The 24,517-nt window shown below is 48.6% G+C and overlaps 1 protein-coding gene across 1 annotated transcript in view; it reads left to right on the top strand.

Moving 5' to 3' along the window:
• NID1 (nidogen 1) overlaps positions 1–24,517 on the top strand; it is an 83,847-nt gene that overhangs the window by 38,687 nt on the left and 20,643 nt on the right. Inside the window, exons 6-12 of the mRNA XM_044239319.1 lie at positions 1,172–1,423; positions 3,660–3,860; positions 6,201–6,446; positions 7,288–7,431; positions 12,652–12,777; positions 17,642–17,791; positions 18,805–18,927. Of these exons, the coding sequence (XP_044095254.1) occupies positions 1,172–1,423; positions 3,660–3,860; positions 6,201–6,446; positions 7,288–7,431; positions 12,652–12,777; positions 17,642–17,791; positions 18,805–18,927 (1,242 nt within the window). The remainder of the gene's footprint in view (positions 1–1,171; positions 1,424–3,659; positions 3,861–6,200; positions 6,447–7,287; positions 7,432–12,651; positions 12,778–17,641; positions 17,792–18,804; positions 18,928–24,517) is intronic.

A 24,517-nucleotide genomic window follows, 5' to 3' on the forward strand; every position in this document is an offset into this window, starting at 1 on the left:
TTCTTATTTGAATGCAAGAACAACTTCATTTCTTTAGATCTGACATTTTCCTGATTAAACAGGAACATATGCACCTCCTAGATCTTCATGAAACATAGAGGCATATGTTATAGCAAATGAAAGTTTACTGTATTACCCTGAGTTAATCCTGCTAACAATTTTGTGTATATCTCTTTTGGTATTTTCCCCCAGGTATATGCTGACACTTATTGTTAATGTGTTTTTTAAAACAAAAATATTATTCTTTATATATTATTAGGTAATTTATGGCAAAAGCTTTTAAATTTCCATAGTAGGTTGCGTATCTTTCCCAGTTGTCTGAATGGAACAGTCAGCCGTGACTACGCCCCAGCCTACAAGCTGGTCGGGGCCATTGGCCACATTTGTGTGGTGCATGACATCTGCGGTGCCTATGGCTGTTGGCTCTTAGGCCAACGGACAGTCCTCACGCTTGGCAAGAGGACCGTAATTGAGCCCAAGCTGTGTGTTAAGATGTGTGATAGATCAGGCTGCCAAATATCCCAGACTCCCAGGACCATCCGTTCCGGCCCTCTGTCCCACCCAAATTACTCATTCTGTCCCTTAGACGCTCAAAAGTGATCAGTGATGGGATCACCTAGTTCTGCATCACCCGTGACACTGTTCTTCTCCTGAGATTATCTCATTTGTCACCAAAGTTCCTCCATCACACGTGGCTCCCGTCGGAGCTCCTTCCGTGCTGTTATCCATCAGCATGGGAGGGAGGCGGGATGCTGGAATTTCTAAGGCTCGCAGACGGTTGTATGTACTGTCCTCTTGAGGACAACTACTTTGACTTAACCCAAAGCCCTTTACCCCAATGCTGTTCTGCCTCTTTACTTTATAGGTACAGGTCCAGGATGCCTGGGGGACTCAGTCAGCTCAGGTCGTGATCCCAAGGTTTTGGGATTGACTCCCGCATCGGGCTCCTTGCTCAGTGGGGAGCCTGCTGCTTCCTCCTCCTCTACCTGCCACTCTACCTGCTGGTGCTCTCTCTCTCTCTTTCACTCTCTCTCTGTGACAGATACATAAATAAAATCTTTTTAAAAAATTAATAAAATCTTAAAAAAAATTTTTTTTAAAAATATAGGTATAGGTCCTGCCAGGCATGTTCTTCTTTTTGAAAAGGCTGGCCTCTTTGTTTCCTGCTCAGGCTCCCCCCAGCGAGTTAACGGCAAGGTGAAAGGAAGGGTCTTCGTGGGAAACAGCCCGGTCCCCATCGTCTTTGAGAACACTGACCTCCACTCTTACGTGGTGATGAACCACGGGCGCTCCTACACGGCCATCAGCACCATTCCCGAGACCGTTGGTTACTCTCTGCTTCCCCTGGCCCCTGTCGGAGGCATCATTGGATGGATGTTTGCAGTGGAACAGGATGGATTCAAGAATGGGTTCAGCATCACAGGTAAACTGTCTCCGACATTCCAGTCAGTGGGCCGCCCGGGGGTGCCTGGGAAGCCTGGGTGTGAATGGAAGGGGAATTCCAGGTCTGCAGACAACTTACTGATAAGTGTTTGGGGGCTCCAGAAAGAAGATGTTGGGGTAAAACCATCATTAATTTTTTCATTAGTATGTACTCACTACGGCCATCAGGGAGTGATTTCGTGGTGGTTTTAGAAGTCTCCAGCGGGGTCCATGAGGTCATCCCATCCAGCCTCCCGCCCCGAAGTGTTTCTCGAGCCTCCCGTGCCTCATTCTGTTTCTCAAGCCTCCAAATTCCCAGCCAGCCTGATCTGATATTTGCTTCGGTATCTGCTTGGAGAACAGAAACTTTTCATTTCTAGCTGGAAAATTAAACCTGAGAGACACAATCCTCTCAAGTCTTAGAAAACCTGACTTTCCTTGGAGCTTTTTAGAGGCTTTGCCCTGTCAGGGACAGTTCAGTCTTTAGTAGACACACCAACAGATGGTCAGGTGGAGGGAGCATTTTCATAGTGTGACCGTGGCCTCTCCCACATTCTGCTGAGGCCAGCTCCCCTGCGCATGCTGGAGGCCCTTTCCTGGAACAGCTTGGATAAGAGAGACTGTGTCCTTCCTCTCTGGCCACTCCCAGGACCTGGAGCCTGCTCTGGGTCACCGTACTCATCGCTGCCTCTGAGCCCCTCAGTCTGTTATCTCCCCACTGCCTCGCCTGGCTGGAGCCTCAGCCAGACTTTATCGCAGAGACGCTGTGAGGCAGGGTCTCTAGGCTTTGCATGGGTAACCCTCCAACAGTTACAGAGGCTTCTGGAAATGTGACCATTTTAAGAAAGGAGAGGATATATATTTGGAAAGGGGGGGCACCTACCTATAAGATATCAAATGCATGGCCTAATATTTTTTCCCTCTCTCCCCCAGGCACATATATCCCGAGTATTATTACTGAGTTCATGTTCTCATGCAAACACGCTCCTTCCTTTGCACACACAGCGGAGCTTTGCAGTCAGACCACAGATGCTGCTCCTTCCTGCACAGCTTTTCAGCGTGGTGTTGCTTTGTCTGTGGGTTTATTTAAACTGGCCATATTTTGTAACAACTATCGTCAGCCCAGCCGAGGGAGACTTGACAAATCCCCTGCCACAGCAAATCTGTGTTTCGTTTCGACAGTGGCTCTTAACTGCCCTGGGACCTGAATTAGCACTTGGATATCTGCCTGGGACTTGGGTCCTTATTATAAAGCAGGGGTTGTCCCATTCTCTGCCAAGGGGCAGATCATAAATATTTGCTTTGCCTAAATATTCTTGTCTATACGTCTCCCTTGCAACTCGGGAGCAAAAGCACCGTAACTCATATGTAAATGAGTCAGTGTGGCTGTATTCTGATGAAACTTTGCTAGTGGGCACTAAAACTTAATATTCATATAATTTTCACATATTATATATATGAAATATGTATGATAATATACATACATAACATGAAATGTTATTCTTTTGGCTTCTTAATAAACCATTTAAAAACGTAAACATCATTCTTGGCCCCAGGGCTGCCGGCCGTAGTTTGCCAGCATCCCCACCGTCCTGGGGGTCTGCACATGTGAAAAAGGGAAGAAGCTGGTAGTAGGGCAAGGGTTTCTGCCGCTGTCTGGGGCTGCACAGGCTGAGGGGAGTTGCTGCGCCTACCTCCTTCGTGAGTGCTCCCTGAATGGTTTTGGGGACCGGTGATGGTGTGCAGCGCACTGAGCTGTTCCAACGGTTGTCACCACCACTTGGCATCTTGGAGCCCTTGACATTTGATGGAGCACTTTTGTAACATGCTTTATCTCATCTAGTCTCCACAAGGTAGCCTGTATCAGTCTTTATCATCAAGACACGGAGGCTCAGCGGTTGGGTAACTTGTTCCGGTTCGCTCAGTCAGTACCTGGCACAGCTGGGAGTCAGACTCCTGTCCTTGGCGTCTCCCAGCTCTGTCCCTGAGCCCACCACGTCCCAGAGGCTGGTGTGGGGCTGGGAAGCAGCTTCTCTCCTCTGTGTGTGTTCAGCGGGGCCGCGTGGAGGTCCCGGCTCTGCCCTCAGTGTCACCAGCTCTGGTGTCTCCCGACCCAACTAAAGCACTCATGGAGGAGGTGCGAGCACCCCTAAGCCTGGGGCTGGCCTGAGGGGGACTTCCCAGGCGGTAGAATGGGGGACTTCCCAGATGGTAGAATGACGGGCCTTGCTTTCCAGGAGGCGAGTTCACCCGCCAGGCTGAGGTGACCTTTGTGGGGTCCCCGGGCAAGCTGATCATCAAGCAGCAGTTCAGCGGCATTGACGAGCACGGACACTTGACCATCGACACAGAGCTGGAGGGCCACGTGCCCCACATCCCGTTCGGCTCCTCCGTGCACATCGAGCCCTACACAGAGCTCTACCACTACTCCCGTGGGGGTGAGCCGCCAGCGCTGCATGGGGGGCAGGGGGGATGGGAGGTAAGGAGATGGGAGGGAGGGGCTGGGGGTAGGGGGGAGGGTTGTGGGGACAACCCTAGCTCCCCACTGACTCCAGACCCACCCACCGCTCCAGCGGCCCTACTACGCCAGGGTGGTCTCCTGGGCTTCCTGGCAGGAAACAGATGGGCACTAGTTTATTAAAATCACCTTTTCCTCTAATTATAGACATAATGCACAGACATAATACAGACATAGAAAAATAGTGCCAAAAAAAAAATTACGCATAATGGTAAAACTGGGGCATAATTATTATTAGGTTTAAATTATTTCCTTTCAGTCTTTTCTCCATTTACATATAAAATACCCCAGCAGAGGCTCCTGGCTGTCTGGGTGGTAGGTGGGGGGGGTGGACTGGAGGATTTGAGCCCCCTCCTTGGGTATAAAGATTATTTAAAAATAAAAATCTTGAAAAATACCCATTATAAAAAATAAATATATATATATATACACACATATATATATATATATATATATATAAAATTTTTCAGTATAGATCTTGTAAGTCCTAGGGATATAACCTACAGCATGGCTATTGTATCTGTATGTAAATATATGTGCATTTGTATATATGTATATACCTATATTTTAATTTAGTATTTCACATAATTTCACACTTACATAAGAGTTGAAAGTAACACAATTTCCACCTTCCGTTTACCCAGTTTCACCAATTGTTAAGATTTTGCCATATTTATTTTATCATTCTCTTACCTAGAGATATATATATATATTTTTGCAAATAATACATTTTTGGAAAATAAGTTGTAGTCATTGTGATTGTCCATCCCCTGAATAAGTCCCCTGTTTTTCTTAAGAACAAAAATATTCTGTTATGTGGACACAGCACAATGATCACTGTCAGGAAACTTGACATTGATGCAGTATTATCATGTTCTCTGCAGTTGGGTATATAATTTTTCATTTAAATAGAATCACAGTGGTACCCCATTATTATATCTCCATTTTCCAGTTAATTTAAAATCCTGAATACTTTATAGTTCATTCAATAGGCTTTGAAAATCCTTTTTAATGAATCGGCACTACTCTCTTCTATGGCCATTAATTTAAACCATTCTCTTCTCTAAAGCTTATGTTATTTCCAATTTTCCCATCCCATAATGAGTTCCAAGGACCATCTTCATCATAAATCTTGACCAAATTTCCGATTCTTTCCCTAAGATTCAATTCCTAGAAGTAGAGTTGCTGAGCCAAACAATAGAAACTTTTTGAAGTCTCTCATTAAATTGCCATCCAGCGAGGTTGTACTAATTACCACGGCTTGTGGCCTGATCAGGCTCCCCTGGAGACCACGCGGCTTGGTAAATGGGAGCTGGAATGAGCAGCGGGACCCTGGCTGCAGTCAGCCTGCGACCAGATGGTGTTTCTGGCAGCGTAGCACGTGGGAGCTGGACAAGAGGCAGCTTATACTAATCTTTTATTTATCCTCTGGCTTTTGTTATGAACTACAGCAGAGCACACAAATATAAAGAGCCTTTTATTCTTTCTTTTTTTTTTTAAATAGGAAGTTGAGAGTTTCATCGTATGGTTGAAAATCAGGCTCTCTCCTGAGCGGGGAAGACTGTCTCTCTTCTCCTCTCTTGAGGTTTGCTCACAGCATTTTAGTAATTTTCCAGAAATTGGCTACATGAAACCCACTTAGTGTCTTCTTTTTATTTTTTATTTTTTGTATCAGAGAACTGCTTCATCTAGAGTGATACATAGCAGCCACTATTTGTTGAATCCCAGATGCGATAACCTCTAGAAAGCTGCCAGCTCTCTGCTAGTCACAAGGTCCATGCCACATCAGTGGTAGTTTATCTTAGTAGCGTTAGCCTGTGTGGGTCCAGATATTTGATACACATTATCTCATTCTCACCCCAACCCACTTGTAAAAGAAATGGGGGCTAAAGAGGTTGTAAGTGGCCCACGATTGCACAGCTTGCGCGTGCCGGTGTAGGTTCAGGTGAACCTGCTTTCCCGTGTGTGCCCTTTCCACCAGACTCGATCTCTCGGTTGATTCTGGGTGGCTTCAGAAGCTACAGAGAGCCCTTGAGGCGAGAAAGTGGGAAATATTACCAGTGCCAGCAAGACCATAACAGTATGGGAGACCGAGGTAGCACAAGGAGTCCCAACACAGAAGTAAACGGTCTTAGGTACTGTTCCATCCGATCGCTCATCTGGGCAGAGACTTCTGCCCGCGGTTTGAAAGCCCTTGACTAAACCTCTTGCCCCTTTTGTCGCTCTGCCTTGTCTCCCTTCTCCGGCCGCCGCGTCGCAGTGATCACGTCGTCCTCGTCCCGGGAGTACACCGTGACGGGCCCGGAGCAGGACGGCGCCGCCCCCTCCAACATCCACGCTTACCAGTGGCGCCAGACCATCACCTTCCAGGAGTGCGCCCATGACCCCTCCCGGCCGGACCTGCCCAGCACCCAGCAGCTGTCCGTGGACAGTGTGTTTGTCCTGTACAACCGCGAGGAGAAGATCTTGCGCTATGCGCTGAGCAACTCCATCGGTCCCGTGAGGGGTAGGAGTGGCAGCCTGGACCTAACCTCTCTCCTCATCCTTCTGTGTGGGGCAGAGCGGACTGTTCAAGGCCACAGCCGGCTTTGGCAGGGCATTTGAGCGTGCTCGTGCTTGGCCGTGAAAGGAGCGTGTGCTCAGGGTCTGAGGCTCCAGGCAAAGCCAGTGCAGGTCCGGCACGGAGCCTCCGCACCCCCGCCCAGGGGCAGCACGTCACTGGCTCCGAGGTCCGGTCTGGGGCTGCTCTGGGCTGCATGCAGGAAGCTGGCATTTGGAGAGCTTGCATGCCGTCTGCCTGTCACCCAAATCTTCCAGCCATACGGGCTCTATATGCTTGGGGTCCAGCATTAGGCTTTTCTCTTTTTTAATTCTTTTTGGTGCTCCCTGCATACCCAGGCCACCTCCCCAGCCGGCTGTGTTCATCCTTGCTTAGCTCTATAAAGCAGGAGGAGGACAGGTGTCTTTCTCCCTCCTGTGACAGCTGGGCCCTGGGCACTGGGGGTGGTACTTTTTTTTTTCTTAAAAGGCTCCGCATTAAACATTCTAGGCTTTGCCAGCCCTGTAGTGTCTGAAGAGCTCAGTTCTGCCATTGTGGCATGGAAGCAGCCATAGACTATTTGCAAGTGAATGGATGCAGCTGGTTTCCAATAAAACTTTATTTACAAAAACAGGCATGGATCTGGAGGGACATGCTTTGCTGATCCCGCCCGAGGGTGACATAGGAATCAGCTGGTTTCTAGGCCAGGACCCTTTGGGTCATCAGCTGGGCCTTGTTCTCTGTGGAAGGAGGAAACCCGCAGGCATCCCTGGATCACTCACTCGGCTTCCGTGTCTCTCCTTCACAGATGGCTCCCCGGATGCCCTGCAGAACCCTTGCTACATCGGCACTCACGGGTGTGACACCAACGCCGCCTGTCGCCCTGGCCCTGGGGTTCAGTTCACCTGCGAGTGTTCCATAGGCTTCCGAGGGGATGGAAGGATCTGCTCTGGTACAACCATCCCTTCTGACTTGTGGGGGCTGGGGAAGAGGCCAGGAGGAGGTGTCCGAAGTCTGCAGACCAGAGGGCTGGGTGAAGAGAGGGAGGGGCGAGGGGAGCACCAGGGCGTGTGCCAGGCCCCACACCTGGGGTTCGTGTGGTCGTCTTGTAGAACTGAAACACTGTCCCCATTAAACAACTCCCCATTCCCTTGTCCCCCCGTCCCTACTTTCCATGAATATGACTCTTTACATACCTCATAGAGTGGCCTTACATGGTCCTGTCCTTCCATGACTGGCTCACTTCCCTGAGCATAGTGTCCTCAGGGCTTACCACGTGGTAGCTTGGGCCCGAATCACTTCCTGCTGAAGGCGGGAATCGATTCCGTTGCCTGCACACACTACCGTCTATTTAACTCCTTCGTCTGTCTGTGGACTCTTGGGTTGCTTCGATTTTTTTGGCTGGTGTGGGTGATGCCGCTGTGAACCCGAGTGTATGAAATACGGGTTTGGCTCTTCCAGCGCCTTCACACTTCTCCCCTCGGCGGGGGTCCCATTTCACATTCCCAGCAGCAGCACATGGGGGCTGCCCTCGGTCACGTCCCGGCCAACACTTGCTAACGCGGTTTATTTATATATTTACTTTGATCATGGCTGTTCCACGGGTGGCAGGTTCGTTCCTTTTTCTGTAGCTGAGAAATGCTGCGGCTCATCTGAGCGAGCCAGTGACACCAGAACGTCAGACCGGGGGTCTGACTCACGCACGAGCATTACGCTCACTGCCTTCTCGCCAGACTTATTTGATTGTAGTTTAACTTTGAATACTTACCCATGACAGCTGCATACTAATATGTTCTTTTTTTAAGATTTTTAAAAAAGATTTTATTATTTATTTATTTATTATTTGTCAGAGAGTGGGAGCAGCAGACAGAGGGAGAAGCAGGCTCTCCGCTGAACAGGGAGCCCGGTGCGGGACTCGATTCCAGGACCCTGGGATCATGACCTTAGCCGAAGGCAGACACTTAACTGACTGAGCCCCTTAGGTGCTCCTGATTATAATATAATTTTGCATACTTACCCATGTGTTTGTGACTAATTTTTAGGGCACTACCGAGGGTCAGTTAGTTGACTCCTAACTCAGTGACAAGTCCATCCAGCAGAAGCAAGCAGTGCAGGAGTGTCAAGCACTTCAATCAGAGCGGCCTAAGTCTGCAGCCGAGGGCTCGCTAGCAGGTGTCGCAGATGTTAGAAGGATGTCCCCCCAGTGAAAGAGTGGCATGCACCTGTATGTTTGGCCAGAAAGATGACCAGTCCCCTTGAAGGATTGGGGTCTGAGGATCCGGTGAGCCATGAAATCGAGGGGTGATGCCTGGGGTCTGGCATCCAGCCCTCTGACGAGTGGCAGATTTTGTGTGCTGATTTAACGTAAAGGTTGGCAGGTCCTACTGTCACTATGTTCCTATATTCCTCAGAGTAAGGTGCTCACTGGGGCATCTGAAATAATGGGGAGCAGGGACATGTGCTTGCAGGAACAGACTGTGTAACTGTTTAGCCTGCTGATGGCTTTGTACAGGTGGTAGAATCCAGTCCGATGCTCTCCTTCCTTGTAACAGACGACTGGGAAGGGGACAGAGTTCCTACGTGCCTCTAATCATCAGAGTGTTCCAGAATTTCCCACACATGGCCCAGCGGTCCTACATGGCTGAGCTGGCTCAGGCCAGTCTGAAGCAACATGGTAGCTGGGGGATGGGGGGCAGGGCCCTCCCAGGGCCAGAAAGATGGTTTTGGACACCATGCAGTGAGGGGGCTCCCTCACTTCTCTGCTGGAAGCGTATACCTTCTTGGTATACCTTTACATGGCCCTACCTCAACTTCGTAAGATGAACACATGTGAGTAAAGCATGGAGACACCCCAACCCGCTGCTGCTGAGCCATGACCTCCGGCTGTTTCATCCACTCCCGGCACCTGAGCGGACCGTAGTGGGAATGCTTGCTTCACCTCCCAGCCCACGACCCGGCCATACCTTCCCTACTCTGTTGCTGTCACAGAGAACCCTCGCTGTGCTCGCTCAGGAAGACAAGTGGTCGTGTGTGGACTTGCTTTTGTTCTCTGGTTAGTCCTTGTTCTGGGGGATTAGCACAATGGAATGTGAGTATTTTCCCGGTCAGGCTACTGTTTTGTTCGGGGTCACTAGAACATGCCTCGGAGTGTTAATGCATCGAGACGTGAGGCTGTTGGTAGGAAATTGCATTAGGCAAAATCACGTCGTGTGTTATTTTGACCTGGAAAGTGACTTAGAAGAGAATGAGAATGAGCCTTTGCAACTCTGTTGTGTAACACTGATGTGATGATAGAGGACATCCCCAGCAAACCCGGTGTTGGCGACACGTTGCATGGTGTCCCTCCAGCATAGCTTGGAGAAGGTTTCCAGACAAATCGCAGAGATCTGCTGCCTAGCAGGATGACTCCCATACATTCCTCAGCCGGGAGTCTGTAGAGATCGTTTTGGATGACCTCTCTTCGGGTAATGTTGGGCACACACAGGCACGTAACAAATCAGTCATGAGACTCTCCTCAGAGAGCCTGGCCCTCAGAAAAGGGGCAAATTAAGATTTGCTGAAAATATATTACAAGTAGCCACTCTGAAAAAAGTTAGGAAGCAATAATTACACAAATTATCTAGGACTTTCTTTGTTGGGCTAGAGACTGATCTATGTGCAAGGAGATCTCTTCCCAGAGAGAGAAAAACAAACTTGAAGGGGATTTTGTGATATTTTACGAGGGGGCAGTTAGCACCAGCTTACTGTTTTGACTAAAGGAAGGTTTAAAGTCCCACCCTTGGTTTACAGAAGGGAGGTTTTAGATTAGACATTCGGAAGAATTTCACTATAAGGACGAAACTCCTAGAGTCTTGCCCTACAGAAAAGGTGTCACCCTGCTTGGGTGTATAGAGAGAGGGACCTTCGCGTGCCAGGGGGCCATACCTTCCCTCATCCCACGGGCCCGCAGGTCCTACTGGGCAGCAGTAGGTAGGAGCTAAGGGAGTGCTGACCCTAATCACCCAAGTAGCTTTTTAGAAACATACAGCATCCCTGTGCACATACTGTTGGGGGAGGACTGGAACTTGGAACACTTCTCTGGGTGATTTCGCTCTGTCCCTTTGACTAAAAACTCTTGCTCTGGGTTCTTGGGCTTTGGCAGTGGAGTCCGAGCTCTGGAGCCCTGCAGTCTGAACAGGGCGTGCAGACATCTGTGCAGGGAGTGTCCTCTGAGAGTCAGGGCACAGAGACCGTGGAAGCCGGACCGATTTTTTTTTATTCTTCCTGTGTTGTTGGAGCAAAGCTGGCGGATGGGGCCATGCTGAGTACCCCGCAGCCGCACTCCAGCTGCAGTTCGTGGAAGGGGCTGCTTCGGGAGGGGCTGTGTGCTGTGACCTCCCTCCTGTGCCCGGAGCGGTCCTCTAGTGTGAGATCTTGTATCTTTTTTTTTTTTTTTAAAGATTTTATTTATTTATTTGACAGACAGAGATCACAAGTAGGCAGAGAGGCAGGCAGAGAGAGAGGAAGGGAAGCAGGCCCCCTGCTGAGCAGAGAGCCCGATGTGGGACTCGATCCCAGGACCCTGAGATCATGACCTGAGCTGAAGGCAGCGGCTTAACCCATTGAGCCACCCAGGCGCCCTGAGATCTTGTATCTTAAACATTGCACAGGAACGGGACATTGGTGGTACATATTTAAAAAGCTGAATACCATTTGGTTTGGGTGTTTGCACAGGTAGAGGTCAGGCTCTGGGGCAGATGTGGCAGAAGTGCCTCTCTTGGCAACATGGTCCGATAGCCAGCAGGGTATATGTCTCACCAGGGAGGAGACGGGCGAGGCTGGCCATTGGAGATAGACGCATGAGGCTTTGTCTTCCAAATGTGAAAGTTCCCGTGAAGGCGTTGAAGGAGGGTGAGAAGAGGAGGGAACTTGTATGATCTCAGGAACTTGTTTGATCATGAGAGCTCATGATCTCATGAAATGACGTCCCCATGTCTCAAGGTTCTAGAAATGCTGGCATTTCTAGAATACTCATACTGAGTATACTCTGAGGATGAGGCTGGCATAGGAAGAACCTCATGTGATTGTGTTTATTTCAGTCCATTAGTGGGCAGGTAATCAGGGCGATGACAAGTTAGCTCAGCTTCTCGTCTGGGCCAACCAACCTTGCTGTGGGGTTAGCTGCAGATGGACCCTGATTCCTGGTGGCAATCTGAGGGCCATGGCCCTAGATCAGCCCAATCCTTCCCCACGGCTATAGGATGAACCCCTAAAAATTACAATAATAGCTACGTTTCTTGAGCATACTGGGTGTTCCTCTGGCTTACATCCAACTCCTGTAGTCCTCAGAAGAATCCCTCAAGGTCAGTCATACTGTGCTTCACTTACCAACGGGGAAACTGAGGCTGAGTAGTTAGTAGCTTGCCCAAGACCACACAAGCTGGTAACTAAAGGAGGCAGATTGGAGCCTAGCTATGTCCAGCTCCAAAGCATATGGTTTTTTGTGATAGCTTTGGTGTTGTCATGAGAGGACATCACCCTGCTGGTTCACTGACAAGCTTCCTTTTAGTGCATTAAGCTCTAGACAACATTCAAAAATTCACAATTAGGCCTGACATTGTTCAGCTTTGCTTTGTACCTGTAAGTGGGTTAAGTAATATTTTTGAGTAGCGCATTTAAATATGCTCTGTGGCCTCAGGAGCCGTGTTCACAGTCTAGACGCTTGCGCACCTGGCTTTCTGACGTGCACGGGCCAGTCTGGTGTTACCGAGCCCTAGGCTCAGCGGCTGCCTCCAGGACAGGCAGGGGAAGCACGCGGTTACGTAGGAGGGCCTTGGGGTCACTCTCGAAAGTGGCACGCAGGAAGAAAACTCTTACTGGCATGCTCGGGTGGCTCCGTCAATGAAGCGTCCGACCCTTCGTTTCAGGTCAGCTTACGATCTGAGGGTCGTGAGACTGAGCTTTGCATCCTGTGTGGTGTCTGCTTGAGGTTCTCTCTCCCTCTGCTCTCCCCCTGATGATGAAATAAAAAAATAAATAGGAAAAAAATCGTATTCATGTAACTTTTGGACCATAGAAGAGTTTGTCTTAGAATTGATCCATGTGCGGTCCAAAATACTATTTCATTGTATTTACCCATATTTGAAGTGTTTTTTTTTTTTTAAGTGTGGATTTTTAAAAAATTTTGTTGTAGATATCGATGAATGTTCAGAACAGCCCTCGGTGTGTGGGAGCCACGCCATCTGCAATAATCAGCCTGGAACCTTCCGTTGCGAGTGTGTGGACGGCTATCAGTTCTCAGAGGCGGGAGCCTGTGTGGGTAAGTTCTGCGGGTGACTTGTCAAATCCGGTAGGTTCTGCAGGTGACTTGTCAAATCCGGTAGGTTCTGCTGGTGACTTGTCAAATCCGGTGAGTTCTGCGGGTGACTTGTCAAATCTGGTAGGTTCTGCGGGTGACTTGTCAAATCCGGTAGGTTCTGCGGGTGACTTGTCAAATCCGGTAGGTTCTGGGGGTGACTTGTCAAATCGGGCAAGTTCTGCGGGCGACTTGTCACACCGCTCGTGCACGCGGGGTGTGTTGCCCGCGGTCTGAGTGCAGGCACCTCCCTGTCGTCATCTGGCTGACATGGGGGCGCCGCCTTCTGTTGTTCGGGGAAGCCGTTTAGGAAGACGAACCAGACTTCGTCCCTTCCCTCCACCTACCGGAGGGTCCCGCACCTAAAGCAGAAGCAGTGCTAGAATAAGCCATGAGCCGTAGCAGAGCTTCTTGGCCCTGTCAGAGGAGGTGAGGAGAAGCTCTTCGTGGGGCTCACTGCGCTGCAGGCCGGTGCTGTGGGGACTGGTGCTTGTGGGCCTGCCCCAAGGGCCTGACTGTTCAGACGTTTCCACTTTTTTCCTGCTGCTGCACTTGGACCTGACGGGGGCCAAGAACTTTAAGTTCAGAGATTCTTGGAGATGTCCGTTCTGGCGGGCAGCATGCTGAATGGGCCTCCAAGCTCAACTTGCCTCCCAATTTTATTTTTTAAAGATTTTATTTATTTATTTGACAGACAAGTAGGCAGAGAGGCAGGTGGCTGGGTGGGGGGGGGCAGGCATCTCGCCGAGCAGAGAGCCTGATGTGGGGCTTCATCCCATGGCCCTGGGACCATGACCTAAGCCGAAGGCAGAGGCTTAATCGACGGAGCCACCCAGGTGCCTTGTGGTCCCAGTTTTAAAACAGATTCTTCTTGTGTCTCATCACGGAGCCGCCCCCATTTTGCTGCCTGGCTGCTCCCTGCAGCCGGACGCGCTCCGTTCGCTCCACCCGGACGCTCAGGCAGGGCTGCTGAGGTCCCAGGGTGAGGTGACGGCCCGGGGGCGGAAGGGAACAGGCCGTTCTCGAGTTTTGAACGTGACCCAAACATCTGCACGTTTTGGGAAGCCGGTCCCCTTGCACAGAGTGCAGATCCCGGCCCTGCTAAGGTCACTTTTTTCTCTCTCGGTAGAGAACAACCATTTCTGTGTGTTTGGCCCAAGCTCCTTCCCTGCTTTTTGGAGATGGAGGTGACTTGAACGTTTATTTTTCATGACGGCCCCGTTTCCATTATGTCTGGACTGAGCCCTGGCGGGTGGGGGGACGCGGCTCCGGGGTGGGTGGCCGGGAGGTGCGACGTCCCCCTGCCGAGCGCACTCACCGCAGGGCAGGGGGGAACAGATGTCTGCTCCGAGGCATTGGAGTTTGAGGAGGACACCTCACGTGTCTGGACCTCGGTTCCTCAGGCTGGATCGTGGGCTCACGGGGTTGCTCAGAGCCCTCGGAGGCCCCTCGGGAGCTGCCGGGGAGGAGCTGTGGGAGCCGGGCCCGTCTGTCCCCCACCACGACCTCTAGCCTTTCGTTTCTTTGCATGTCACATTCTGGGTGAGATTTTGTCCGAACCGGGGATCCCACTGCTGGGGAACACATGTGACAGTCACCCGGAGCTGTGCCACCAGGTCCGGGCCTCATGAGGCCTCCTGAGTCCCCCCTGCCCACAGGCCCGGCCGCCAGCCCCCATCGCCCAGCTCCTTCGAGAGCCGCTGCGTGGAGAGGCGGCTCACGGGGAAAACCACGTCGGCCTAAACGCGTTCCAGCCAGTCGCTCTGGCTTGTCGCCGGGTCACCTCTGCCGAAATTCTCTGTCACAACTGTATGCTGCACGGAAAGCCCGGGTTGTGAAAAGATTTATCCCAGGTCGCTGCAGAGAAGGGAGAGAAGAAAGTTGGGACAGCCGCGGAGGCCAGTGCGGTGGCTGCCGATGGTGAAGGGCTGGGGCTCGTACAGGGGCTGCGGGCTGGCTGGGGTCACTGCCTCTTTCCTTGAGGTTCGGTTTCCCGTGGGGAACTGCCTCGTGGACTTCTGTGTTTGGCATTTCCTGTAAACCTGCGACCTTTCTCTTTGCCACTGCATGCCAACTTTTACAGTTAATTAGAATGTGCAAAGTACGAAAACAGCCCATAAATCACCTTTATGTGAAGACACAGACAATCCCCCTCTGCGTGGCCATAGTCCTAGGATACGCGGCTCTGTGTGTGGAATGTGGGGAGATTTGAGGTTCCATTGACCCCCTTACGTGGGTGTCTTTGTGCAGTGCACAAAACCATGTACCTGCCCATCCCACAGGCCAGGAAGAGGACTTGCTTCACCCAGTGTTCTCCCTTCCCTGCCTATCCTATTGTTGGGAAAAATTAATGTAAAACATTCACTTTTGTGACCTTATTTTCAGAACTTCAAAGTAACGAGGGAAACCACCCTCCTTAGAGCTGTTTACACCCTGTACACCTTTCCCTCCTTCTAACCTGTGACTTCTTACCCTCGGTTGTCTTTTCCTTCTTGACATCTCCCCCTTCTCTCCCGTCTCCTCATTTCCAGCCCAACCAGCCTGCAGGTGGTTCTGGGGGACTGCTGCCGGGGGGCGGCAGCGGCTCAGGACCAGCAGCCCGCTTTGCTCCTTCCAGGTCAGGAAAGGGTCCTTCTCCATGCTTCTCCTCAGAAAAGATGGCGCTAGGAAAGCACAACCCCAGCTTACAGTCTGCTTGGGATTCTAGTTAAATTTTAATTCTCATTTGAGCCTGGTTTCTCTCCTTTCCGGAATGCACCCCCTTCCTCCCAGCATGTCGTTTCCCATTCGTGGAAGGGGTGGGATCAGAGTTGTAGAGAACTTGCCAGCTCGGCAAGGTCAGGAGTCTTTGAGGAGAGCACAGCGGGGTGCCCCAGTGTCCCCTCCAGTGGCTTAGGTTCTCCAGGCAGCCGCTGTCCTCCGTGACCGTCCTGACCCCTCTCTGAATGAATGTTGTCAGCAAAGCCATCTAGAAATTCCAGTTGTGTGAGAACTGAGACACACTGCCAGGGCTGTGGGCTGTGTGCTTGTGGTCAAGAAATGTCGAAGAGAATTTCCCTCTTAACTGACATGAAACCTCCCTAAAAAATGCCTCATGTATTTTTGAAAATGAAAGAGTTTGAACTAAACAGTTTGGAATGGTAGGGCTGGCTTTTAAAACTTCTTTAAGAAGCAAATGGCTTTGGCATGGAAAAGTGATCTTCCGTTTTAAAAAAGTGATATAAAAAAACGCAGCTCTAAATCGCCTTTTTTCTAGAAATGATTTGAGGATTATAGAAACGCATGTGCGACCGCGATGGCTGGGAGGGAATGTCAAGACCTACCCGTGTGTGTCCCTTTCGGAGGGTCTCTGTTAATTAGGGTGGAGCAAACAAAGCTGTGAGCAAATGTCACTTGTAAAATGGCCACTATGAGGTATAAATGACACAAATATGTGTCGGAAGAGATAGAGAAAAGAAAGCTGAGTGAGACTCGTTTCCTGGTGGTTTTGTCTGCGGGTACTTTCCCGACCTTTGAGGGACCCTAATTTCTTGAAAGTCGGGCAGCTAATTAGCTGAAGGAGTTAGGGGGGGAGGAAGGGGACCCTAGAGAAGAGAAGAGCCTTAGAGATGAAGGGACGGGAGAGAAGAAAGAAGGGCCCAAGGAAGCCGAGTGTGTTCTTGGACTTATTAGGTATCATCTGGGTGACTGTTTTCCAGAAATTTGGAACCTTGAGGAATACCCTCTCCTTGACGTGTCCTCTGACAGTGCTTAGAGCTCTCTCTCTCTCTCTCCCTCTCTCTCTCTCAAAGACAAGAAAAACTGGAATCAGTCTTGGAAAGACTCAGTGAGGTGGAGAAGGAAGAGAAGCCCTCCTTGCTTGGGATAGTCCAGACACCAAGGGCCTCCTTGAGGGGAAGGAAAGGAACATCAGTTCCGAAGGACAGAGTTCTGTCATGGGTCTTAGAGCTTTAAAACCAGAAGCTAAATGGTGCCTTGGGAACCCCAGAGATCCTGCACCCACCACTGAAATTACCCCTGAGACCTCAGCCCTTGACTTCCATCTTGAGGCAAGAGCACAAGACGTTATTACCGGCCACCCCCTTAGTCACTTACCCGCTTCCCAAGCCCTCGTTCTGTGGGTTCTATCTTTGGGACCCTGTAAAGAATGACAGCTCATCCACCGACCTCCCCACAGAGGAAAACTGTGAGACTCTGAGAAGTAAGGTATTCAAAGCCATGCAGCAGACACATGTGTACCTGGTAGACACTCGGGGATGCTTACACCCCAGAATCCACAGTATCTCTACACCTGTCTCAGCACTCTGGAAACATTTACTTCTCCTTCCGTCACAGGAAATGCCTTCAGTGTTTGTAGTCGGTGCTTGACCTGCTTGGTGGGCCAGGGGTCAAGCCACCATGCAGAAGTCTCAGGTCCTCGGCTCCAGGTGCCCCAGCAGGGTCGCCACAACAAGTGTGTACATACACCCACACATGCCCACCTCCGTGTCTCAGTGAATGGAAAGTTGGGTTTGAGGGAGCTGGTATAGAGAGTGGCCTGAGACAGAGCCCCGAGGTTTTGCCAAGGTTGAGTACCAGGTGAGATGAACAGCCATGGTGTCCGTCTCTGAAGACTGATTGGAGGCAGGTGGCAGAAAACAGAAAATTCAGGGATACTAACCCACTGGGGGGGCAGAGGAGGAAGCCTGACAGGATGTCTGGAGGTCCGGGGTCTAGGCACAGTCCCCTCAGTAGACTAAACCATTGATTAGAGGGAACTTGCTTAGAAGGCTACCGAGACCACTTGGGGCCTCTCTCCAAACACTGTGTGTCAACCTTTTGTTTGAAGCTGTCGTGGACCAGCGCCCTATCAACTACTGCGAGACTGGCCTCCACGACTGCGACATACCCCAGCGGGCTCAGTGTGTCTACATGGGAGGGTCCTCCTACACCTGTTCCTGTCTGCCGGGCTTCTCTGGGGACGGCCGAGCCTGCCAAGGTGCGTGCTTGCTCTGATTTTTCTCTCCATGGAACCTGAAAGAAAAATCCCATCTGCCAATTACCGACTCACCCTGAAATTAAGAGAATTACTCTTTCAACTCTTTTGAGCATATGGGCTGCGTTTTGTCTCTCTGCATAGTGTGAACCCTGTGTTTTCCTTTGGGGGCTGTCGTCATTGGAGAAAATGCTTAGCCTCCCCCTACTACTTTGTTCTCTGTGACTTGCTCACTCAGGCAACAATTAGACTCCTGTTGTCTACTAGGAACTGAGGAGATTTTCTTTTGGGAAAAGGCAAACAACTCTTGGATACATGGGGCTTGAGGTCCAGGTTTTTGTTCAGTAAGAGATATATAAATATATAAATGTGTATATATAATTCATCTGACCTGCTCTCACCTTCTGCTCCGAAACAAGCCCAGTGCCCTTATTGAATAAATGACTACAGTCAAAGAATAAATGATTACCCAGAATTCTTTTAGACCTGTGGTCAGTCCTTCATGGCTCCCAAGATGTTCTTAAAGATTATTTCAGGAAAGAGAACTATGAGATAATTACCCCCAACCCCTGATTTGCAAAATTGCTTAAAAGTACAGCCAACAGTGTTCCTGAAAAGTCCAAGCTTTTCTAAGATTATAAATTCTGAGATACTTTCATTACTGAGCACGTGAATTTTCTCTTATCTCTGAGGTTTTTCTCTCTGCCCTTAAGGATGTCTCCAAACTCTCCCAGGTTTTTGAAGCCCTCTCTTGTGATGAGAAGGCTCATTTTATAATGCAAACCAATCTTCTCTTTTTTCCTTCTGCGTGCTTGGAATGAAACACATTTATAAATACACTGGATAGAATTTGGAGAGCTCGTGTTTTGACGAGTCACATTTTGTAAATTTTAAATCATTATTACCAGATCAAAAACAGAGTCCCCCAGAGTTGAGCAAGTGGTTTAAATTACTGTGTCATCTATGAATTCCAGAAGAAATTTCACTGTCCCCTGGGCTTGGTGGCTGTTTTGCAGATGTGGATGAGTGTCAGTCAACCCGATGTCACCCCGATGCCTTCTGCTACAACACTCCAGGCTCCTTCAAGTGCCAGTGCAAACCTGGTTATCACGGAGACGGCTTCCATTGTGTGCCCGGAGGTAAGGTGTCGGAGACGTTTGGAACTGGTAGGCCTTGCCATGTTTCTGATGCTGAGCACATGGCCCTGGGAGAGGCACTAAGGTGGGGAAGTTAGAGTCTGTATGGAGAGTCTCAAGGGATGTTAAGATGGGAGATGAGAGCACAGCTGCAGTGTACAACCGGTTGTGCACTGCACAACGCTAGGGGGTACCACGCAGACCATGACTATACTGGCAACCTCGAGCCTGGGCATCCTTGTAACTTGAGCAAGCAGTTCAGGGTAAGAATACTCTGTATTAGTCAGGGTTCTCCAGAGAAACAGAGCTAATAGGATGTGTGTGTGTGTACACGCACGTGTGTGTATATTATAAAGAGATTATAAGGAATTGGTTTTCCCAATTATAAAGCCTTGCGAGTCTAAGATCTGCAGTTAGCGAACTGGGGGCCCAGGACAGCCCATGTTTCCATCTGAGTGTGAAGGCTGAGAAAAGCTGGTGTCCCAGGTCATTGATTGTTGGGAAGGATGGATTCTCTCTTACTCAGGGAAGGGCCAGCCTTTGTGTTCTAGTCTAGCCTTCCACTGATTAGATGAGGCCCATCTGCTTTACTCAGTCCATAAAGTTAAAGGGTGATCTTATCCAAAACGTCTTCACGGAAAGACCTACAGTGTTTGACCAGATATCTAGCATATCTCTACCCTGTGGTCCAGCCAAGTTCACACATAAAATTAAGCCATCCCAGCTTCCTGGGAGTCGTAGGGAATGGAGCTCGGGTGGGGCAGGGGAGCAGGGGTGAAGGGCCACCACTGGGGGAAGATGCTGGCTAAAGACCTTATAGAACTGTCCACATTGCTACCTATGACACCTGACTGTGTGGTTTCTGAAGTGACCTGGTGACCCGAGGCTTGCATGGTGTCTCATTAGACAATAAAGATAATGATAGTCCTAGGTCCATATCTGGAGCTGGTCTGGGAACATAGGAGGCACTCTGTAGATGCAGCCGAATGAATACACGTAATGGGTGGCCGTTTGTGTAGGTGCTTCACCTGTACTGTTTCACATGATGTTCGTAATCTTCTTTTCTTTTTCCGAGAGAGAGAGAGAGCAAATGGGGGAGAGGCGAGGGAAGGGGCAAAGGAGAGAGAGAATCCCAAGAAGACTCCATGCCCAGCTGGAGCCTGACAAGAGTCTTGAGCTCATGACCCTGAGATCACGATGAATCCGAAATCAAGAATCCAATGCTTAACCGATGGTGCCTCATAATCATCTTTTTATTTTTTAATTTTTTTATTATTTTTTTTAAAAACCTTTTTTTTTTTAAAGATTTTATTTATTTATTTGACAGATAGAGATCACAAGTAGGCAGAGAGGCAGGCAGAGAGAGAGGAGGAAGCAGGCTCCCCGCTGAGCAGAGAGCCCGACGCGGGACTCGATCCCGGGACCCCGAGATCATGACCTGAGCTGAAGGCAGCGGCCCAACCCACTGAGCCACCCAGGTGCCCCCATAATCATCTTTTTAAAATGAACACAAGAGGCACCTGGGTGGCTCAGTGGGTTAAGCCTCTGCCTTAGGCTCAGGTCATGATCTCAGTAGTCCTGGGATTGAGCCCCGCATCGGGCTCTCAGCTCAGCGGGGAGCCTGCTTCCTCCTCTCTCTCTGCCTGCCTCTCTGCCTGCTTGTGATCTCTCTCTGTCAGATAAATAAATAAAATCTTTAAAAAAATTTTTTTTTAAATTTTAAAAATTTAAAGTGAACACAATTACAATCTCCATTTATACCGAGGCTCCTGATGCTGAAAAAGATAAAGGTGTAATCAAGTTCCCATTGGTAGTAAGTGCTGGAACCAAGATCCAAACCGGGTTCTGTCAGATGGACTCCAGCCTGGATTCAGTCCCTGGAACCACATGCTGTTCTGTCATGAGATCAAGAATATTCCAGACACCTCAGTCTGGCGTCATGTGGTTACTTATTTGTTATTTATTTATTTATTCAGTATGAACTAATATTTATTAATTAATAAATGTTAATTATATTTATAGTATATCAATATATTATATACTATTAATAAATATATAATTAATATACAACATATAATTAATTAATATTTATGTATTAATTATTGCCACTGTTACTGCCAGGCGTATTTATGCCACTGTAAATATGTCCTGTATATGCACAATTACATAATGTTTCAACAAAATATCCATTTTACCACCACCTTGTTAAGCAATTAGTAACTATTTCAATGCCTGTCTACACTAGCCTGTGAGTGTAGGCTGCATATGAGTTTTACTTATTTTTTTTTAAAGATTTTATTTATTTATTTGACAGACAGAGATCACAAGTAGGCAGAGAGGCAGGCAGAGAGAGTCAGGGGAGGCAGGCTCCCTGCTGAGCTGAGAGCCCAATGTGGGGCTCGATCCCAGGACCCTGAGATCATGACCTGAGCCAAAGGCAAAGGGTTAACCCACGGAGCCATCCAGGCGCCCTGCATATGCGTTTTATTCCTATGTCCCCAATATCCGGTGGAGGACGTAGCCCATGATGGTGCTCCCCCCCACCCTGATTTATAGTTGTTGAAGAAACAGGTGATTGCACCAGTTTCCTCTCCTACTAGCAGTGTAGGAAAGTATTTATTTTCCACCCTCTCACCAGGGCTAGGTGTGACCAGTTTTTAGGATAGTTGCCCATCAAAAAGAAAAATAATAGATTTAAGGTTAAAATTTGAACATATAACAGTATACGTTTCTCATCTACATTGTTTTCTTCTGATTAGAACAAGGATCTGCGTCCTGTCATTTGCACGTCAAAATTAGCCCAGCTCCTGTTTTTGTAAATGAAGTTTTATTGGAGAACAGCCATGCTCGTTAGCTTATGTAGAGCCAATGGCTTCTTTCATTTGACACAGGCTGAGTTCAGTAGTTGTGGCCAAGACTAAGAGGCATACAAAGCCTGAAATCTCTACCACTCGGCCCTTGACAGGAAATGTTTCCCAACCCCCAGCCAAGATGAACTGAGGCAGAGCTAATCTTTTATTCTTGAAGTTGTGGGTAAAAACCATCTCGCTGCCCATAGATTCTGATAAGCAGGGAAGAATTCGTGATAATCTCAATCAAACATTCCAGCAGCTACTAAAAATGACTGACGCTCGTTATTTCTTTAGGCTTGCTTCATATTGCTGGTTCAAGAAGCAGCAGATGTTTCATTTTTTGGTTTTTGTTATTTATTTATTTATTTATTTATTTTTAAAATATTTTATTTATTTATTTGACAGACAGAGATCACAAGTAGGCAGAGAGGCAGGCAGAGAGAGAGAGAGAGGGAGAAGCAGGCTCCCTGCTGAGCAGGGAGCCGGATGTGGGGCTCTATTCCAGGACACTGGGATCATGACCTGAGCCGAAGGCAAAGGCTTTAACCCACTGAGCCACTTAGGCGCCCCTGTTTTTTATTTTTAACCTCACTCCTTGCCCCTTCCCTAAGGCTCTGTTAACGAAACAGAAACAAATTCAGACCTGCAGGCTGGGATAGGAAGATGGGACAAGGACAAAACCAATCAGAGCTATCTGCTAGGATTGCTGATGGACTCAACGCCATTCTCTTAAGAAATTTAGCATCCAGTTATGTCGTCAAGAGAGGAGTGCGCTAGAAGTGTACGTGAGTGTTCGTTGAGTATCGTTGGTAACAGTGACAGCAATAAACTAAATGATTGTCAACAGGAGGGCTGGACCAGTGAGTTTTGGTACAATTCCTACAATGAAATAATGTACAACAGTTAAAATGAGTGAGCCAGAATCAATGGATAATTCTCAAAAACATGGTAAGCAGGGAAAAAGGGACAGAAGGATATATACAGCATGATGCTGTTTATGTGAAATATAACACTATGAAAATAAAGCCACGTGTATATACATATGTAAGAAAGCTACAAAATGCATATATAGGAATGAAAAACAAAAACTCGGGGCTCAAGGTTACCTGAGCGGTGAGAGAGAGGAGGATGGGATTGAGGAGGGCTGCCTTTGTATTTCTTTTTTTAATTTTTTCTTTCTTTCTTTCTTTTTTTTTAATATTTTATTTATGTGACAGACAGAGATCACAAGTAGGCAGAGAGGCAGAGAGAGAGGAGGAAGCAGGCTCCTGGCTGAGCAGAGAGCCCGATGCGGGGCTCAATCCCAGGACCCTGAGATCATGACCTGGGCTGAAGGCAGAGGCTTAACCCACTGAGCCACCCAGGTGCCCAGCCTTTGTATTTCCAATTTTTTTTTTTCAGCTGGAAAATGAACACAGAGGTTTTCATCATATTTTTCTAAACTTTGACTAAATTATTCTGTGAAATATTAACAGAGAGAAAAATAATATGTGTGTCATCCCAACTCCCATTGCCAAGCACAGTGAGGTACAGGGAATCAGTCAGCACTTAGCTTGGTCCTACTGTGTACAGTGGGGACAAGTTTTTAAAAAATTCAAACTAAACTGGCTTTGAGGGTGAGTCAGCCAGTTAAGGTCCCGGCTATGGCAGTGTCAACCTGATGACAGGCAAGACAAGAAACTCGGATTTGTGCCCCCTGCGCCTCTGCACTCCTGCCCACAACCCGTGTGTGGACTGTGGAATCAGTTCAGCAGACTGCTATCATCTTTCCTTTTCAACGGAATAGAACAGAAAACAATCAGGAAAACAACCGAGTAGGTAGAGTGTGCATAGGTAGGAAAAAGTGCCTTTTGGTGAAATGATGCTCGTCTCTATGTGTGGATGAGTGTGTGTGTGTGTGTGTGTGTGTGTAGTTGCTGAGTGAAGTGTATTCCTGTGGGTCATGGCAGAAAGTTTGAGGGCTGCCATATTACATTGACTCTTGGAAAAGGTGGGGTTGGGGCCCTGACTCCCCCTCCACCCTGCAGACATGGACAGTTGAAAATCTGTGTATAACTTCTGACTGCCCAAAAACTTCACTACTCAAAGCCTACTGTTGACCAGAAGCCTTACTAATAATATAAACAGTCAATGAACACATAGTTGGTATGTTATATATGTCTTATATACTATATTCCAACTATAAAGTGAGCTAGAGGAGAGAAAATGTTATTAAGAAAACCATAAGAAAGAAAAAATACAGTTTAAAAAAAAAATCCACAGTTCAGGGTGCCAGCATGACTCAGTCGGTTAAGTGTCCGACTCTTGGTTTCAGGTCAGGTCATGATCTCAAGGTTGCAGGGTCGATCCCTGCGATCTTCACGCTTAGCTGAGTCTGCTTGAGTTTTCCTTTTTCCCTCTGCCCATCTCCACCACTTCTGCATTTTCTCTCTGTTCCAGTCCCTCCCCTAATCTCTCTCTCTCTCAATAAATAAATCTTAAAAAAAAAAAAATCCACAGTTCAGACCTGTGTTGCTCAAGGGTTCATGGTAGTTATCTATCGTATTGTAATAAAGGATCCTCAGAGTTAGCAGCCGAAGACATAAATACTTATTATCTCACAGCTCTGAGGGTCAGGAACTCAGGGGCAGCTTAGCTGGGTGGTCTTGGTTTAGGGTCTCTCATTGGATTGTCATCAAGGCATTCGCTGGGACCTTGGTCTTCTCTGAGGTTCACCAGGGCCTGAGGGATCCATGTGGTTG

The sequence above is a fragment of the Neovison vison genome, chromosome 2 (genome assembly GCF_020171115.1).
Source record: "Neovison vison isolate M4711 chromosome 2, ASM_NN_V1, whole genome shotgun sequence".
NCBI classification, from domain to species: domain Eukaryota; kingdom Metazoa; phylum Chordata; class Mammalia; order Carnivora; family Mustelidae; genus Neogale; species Neogale vison.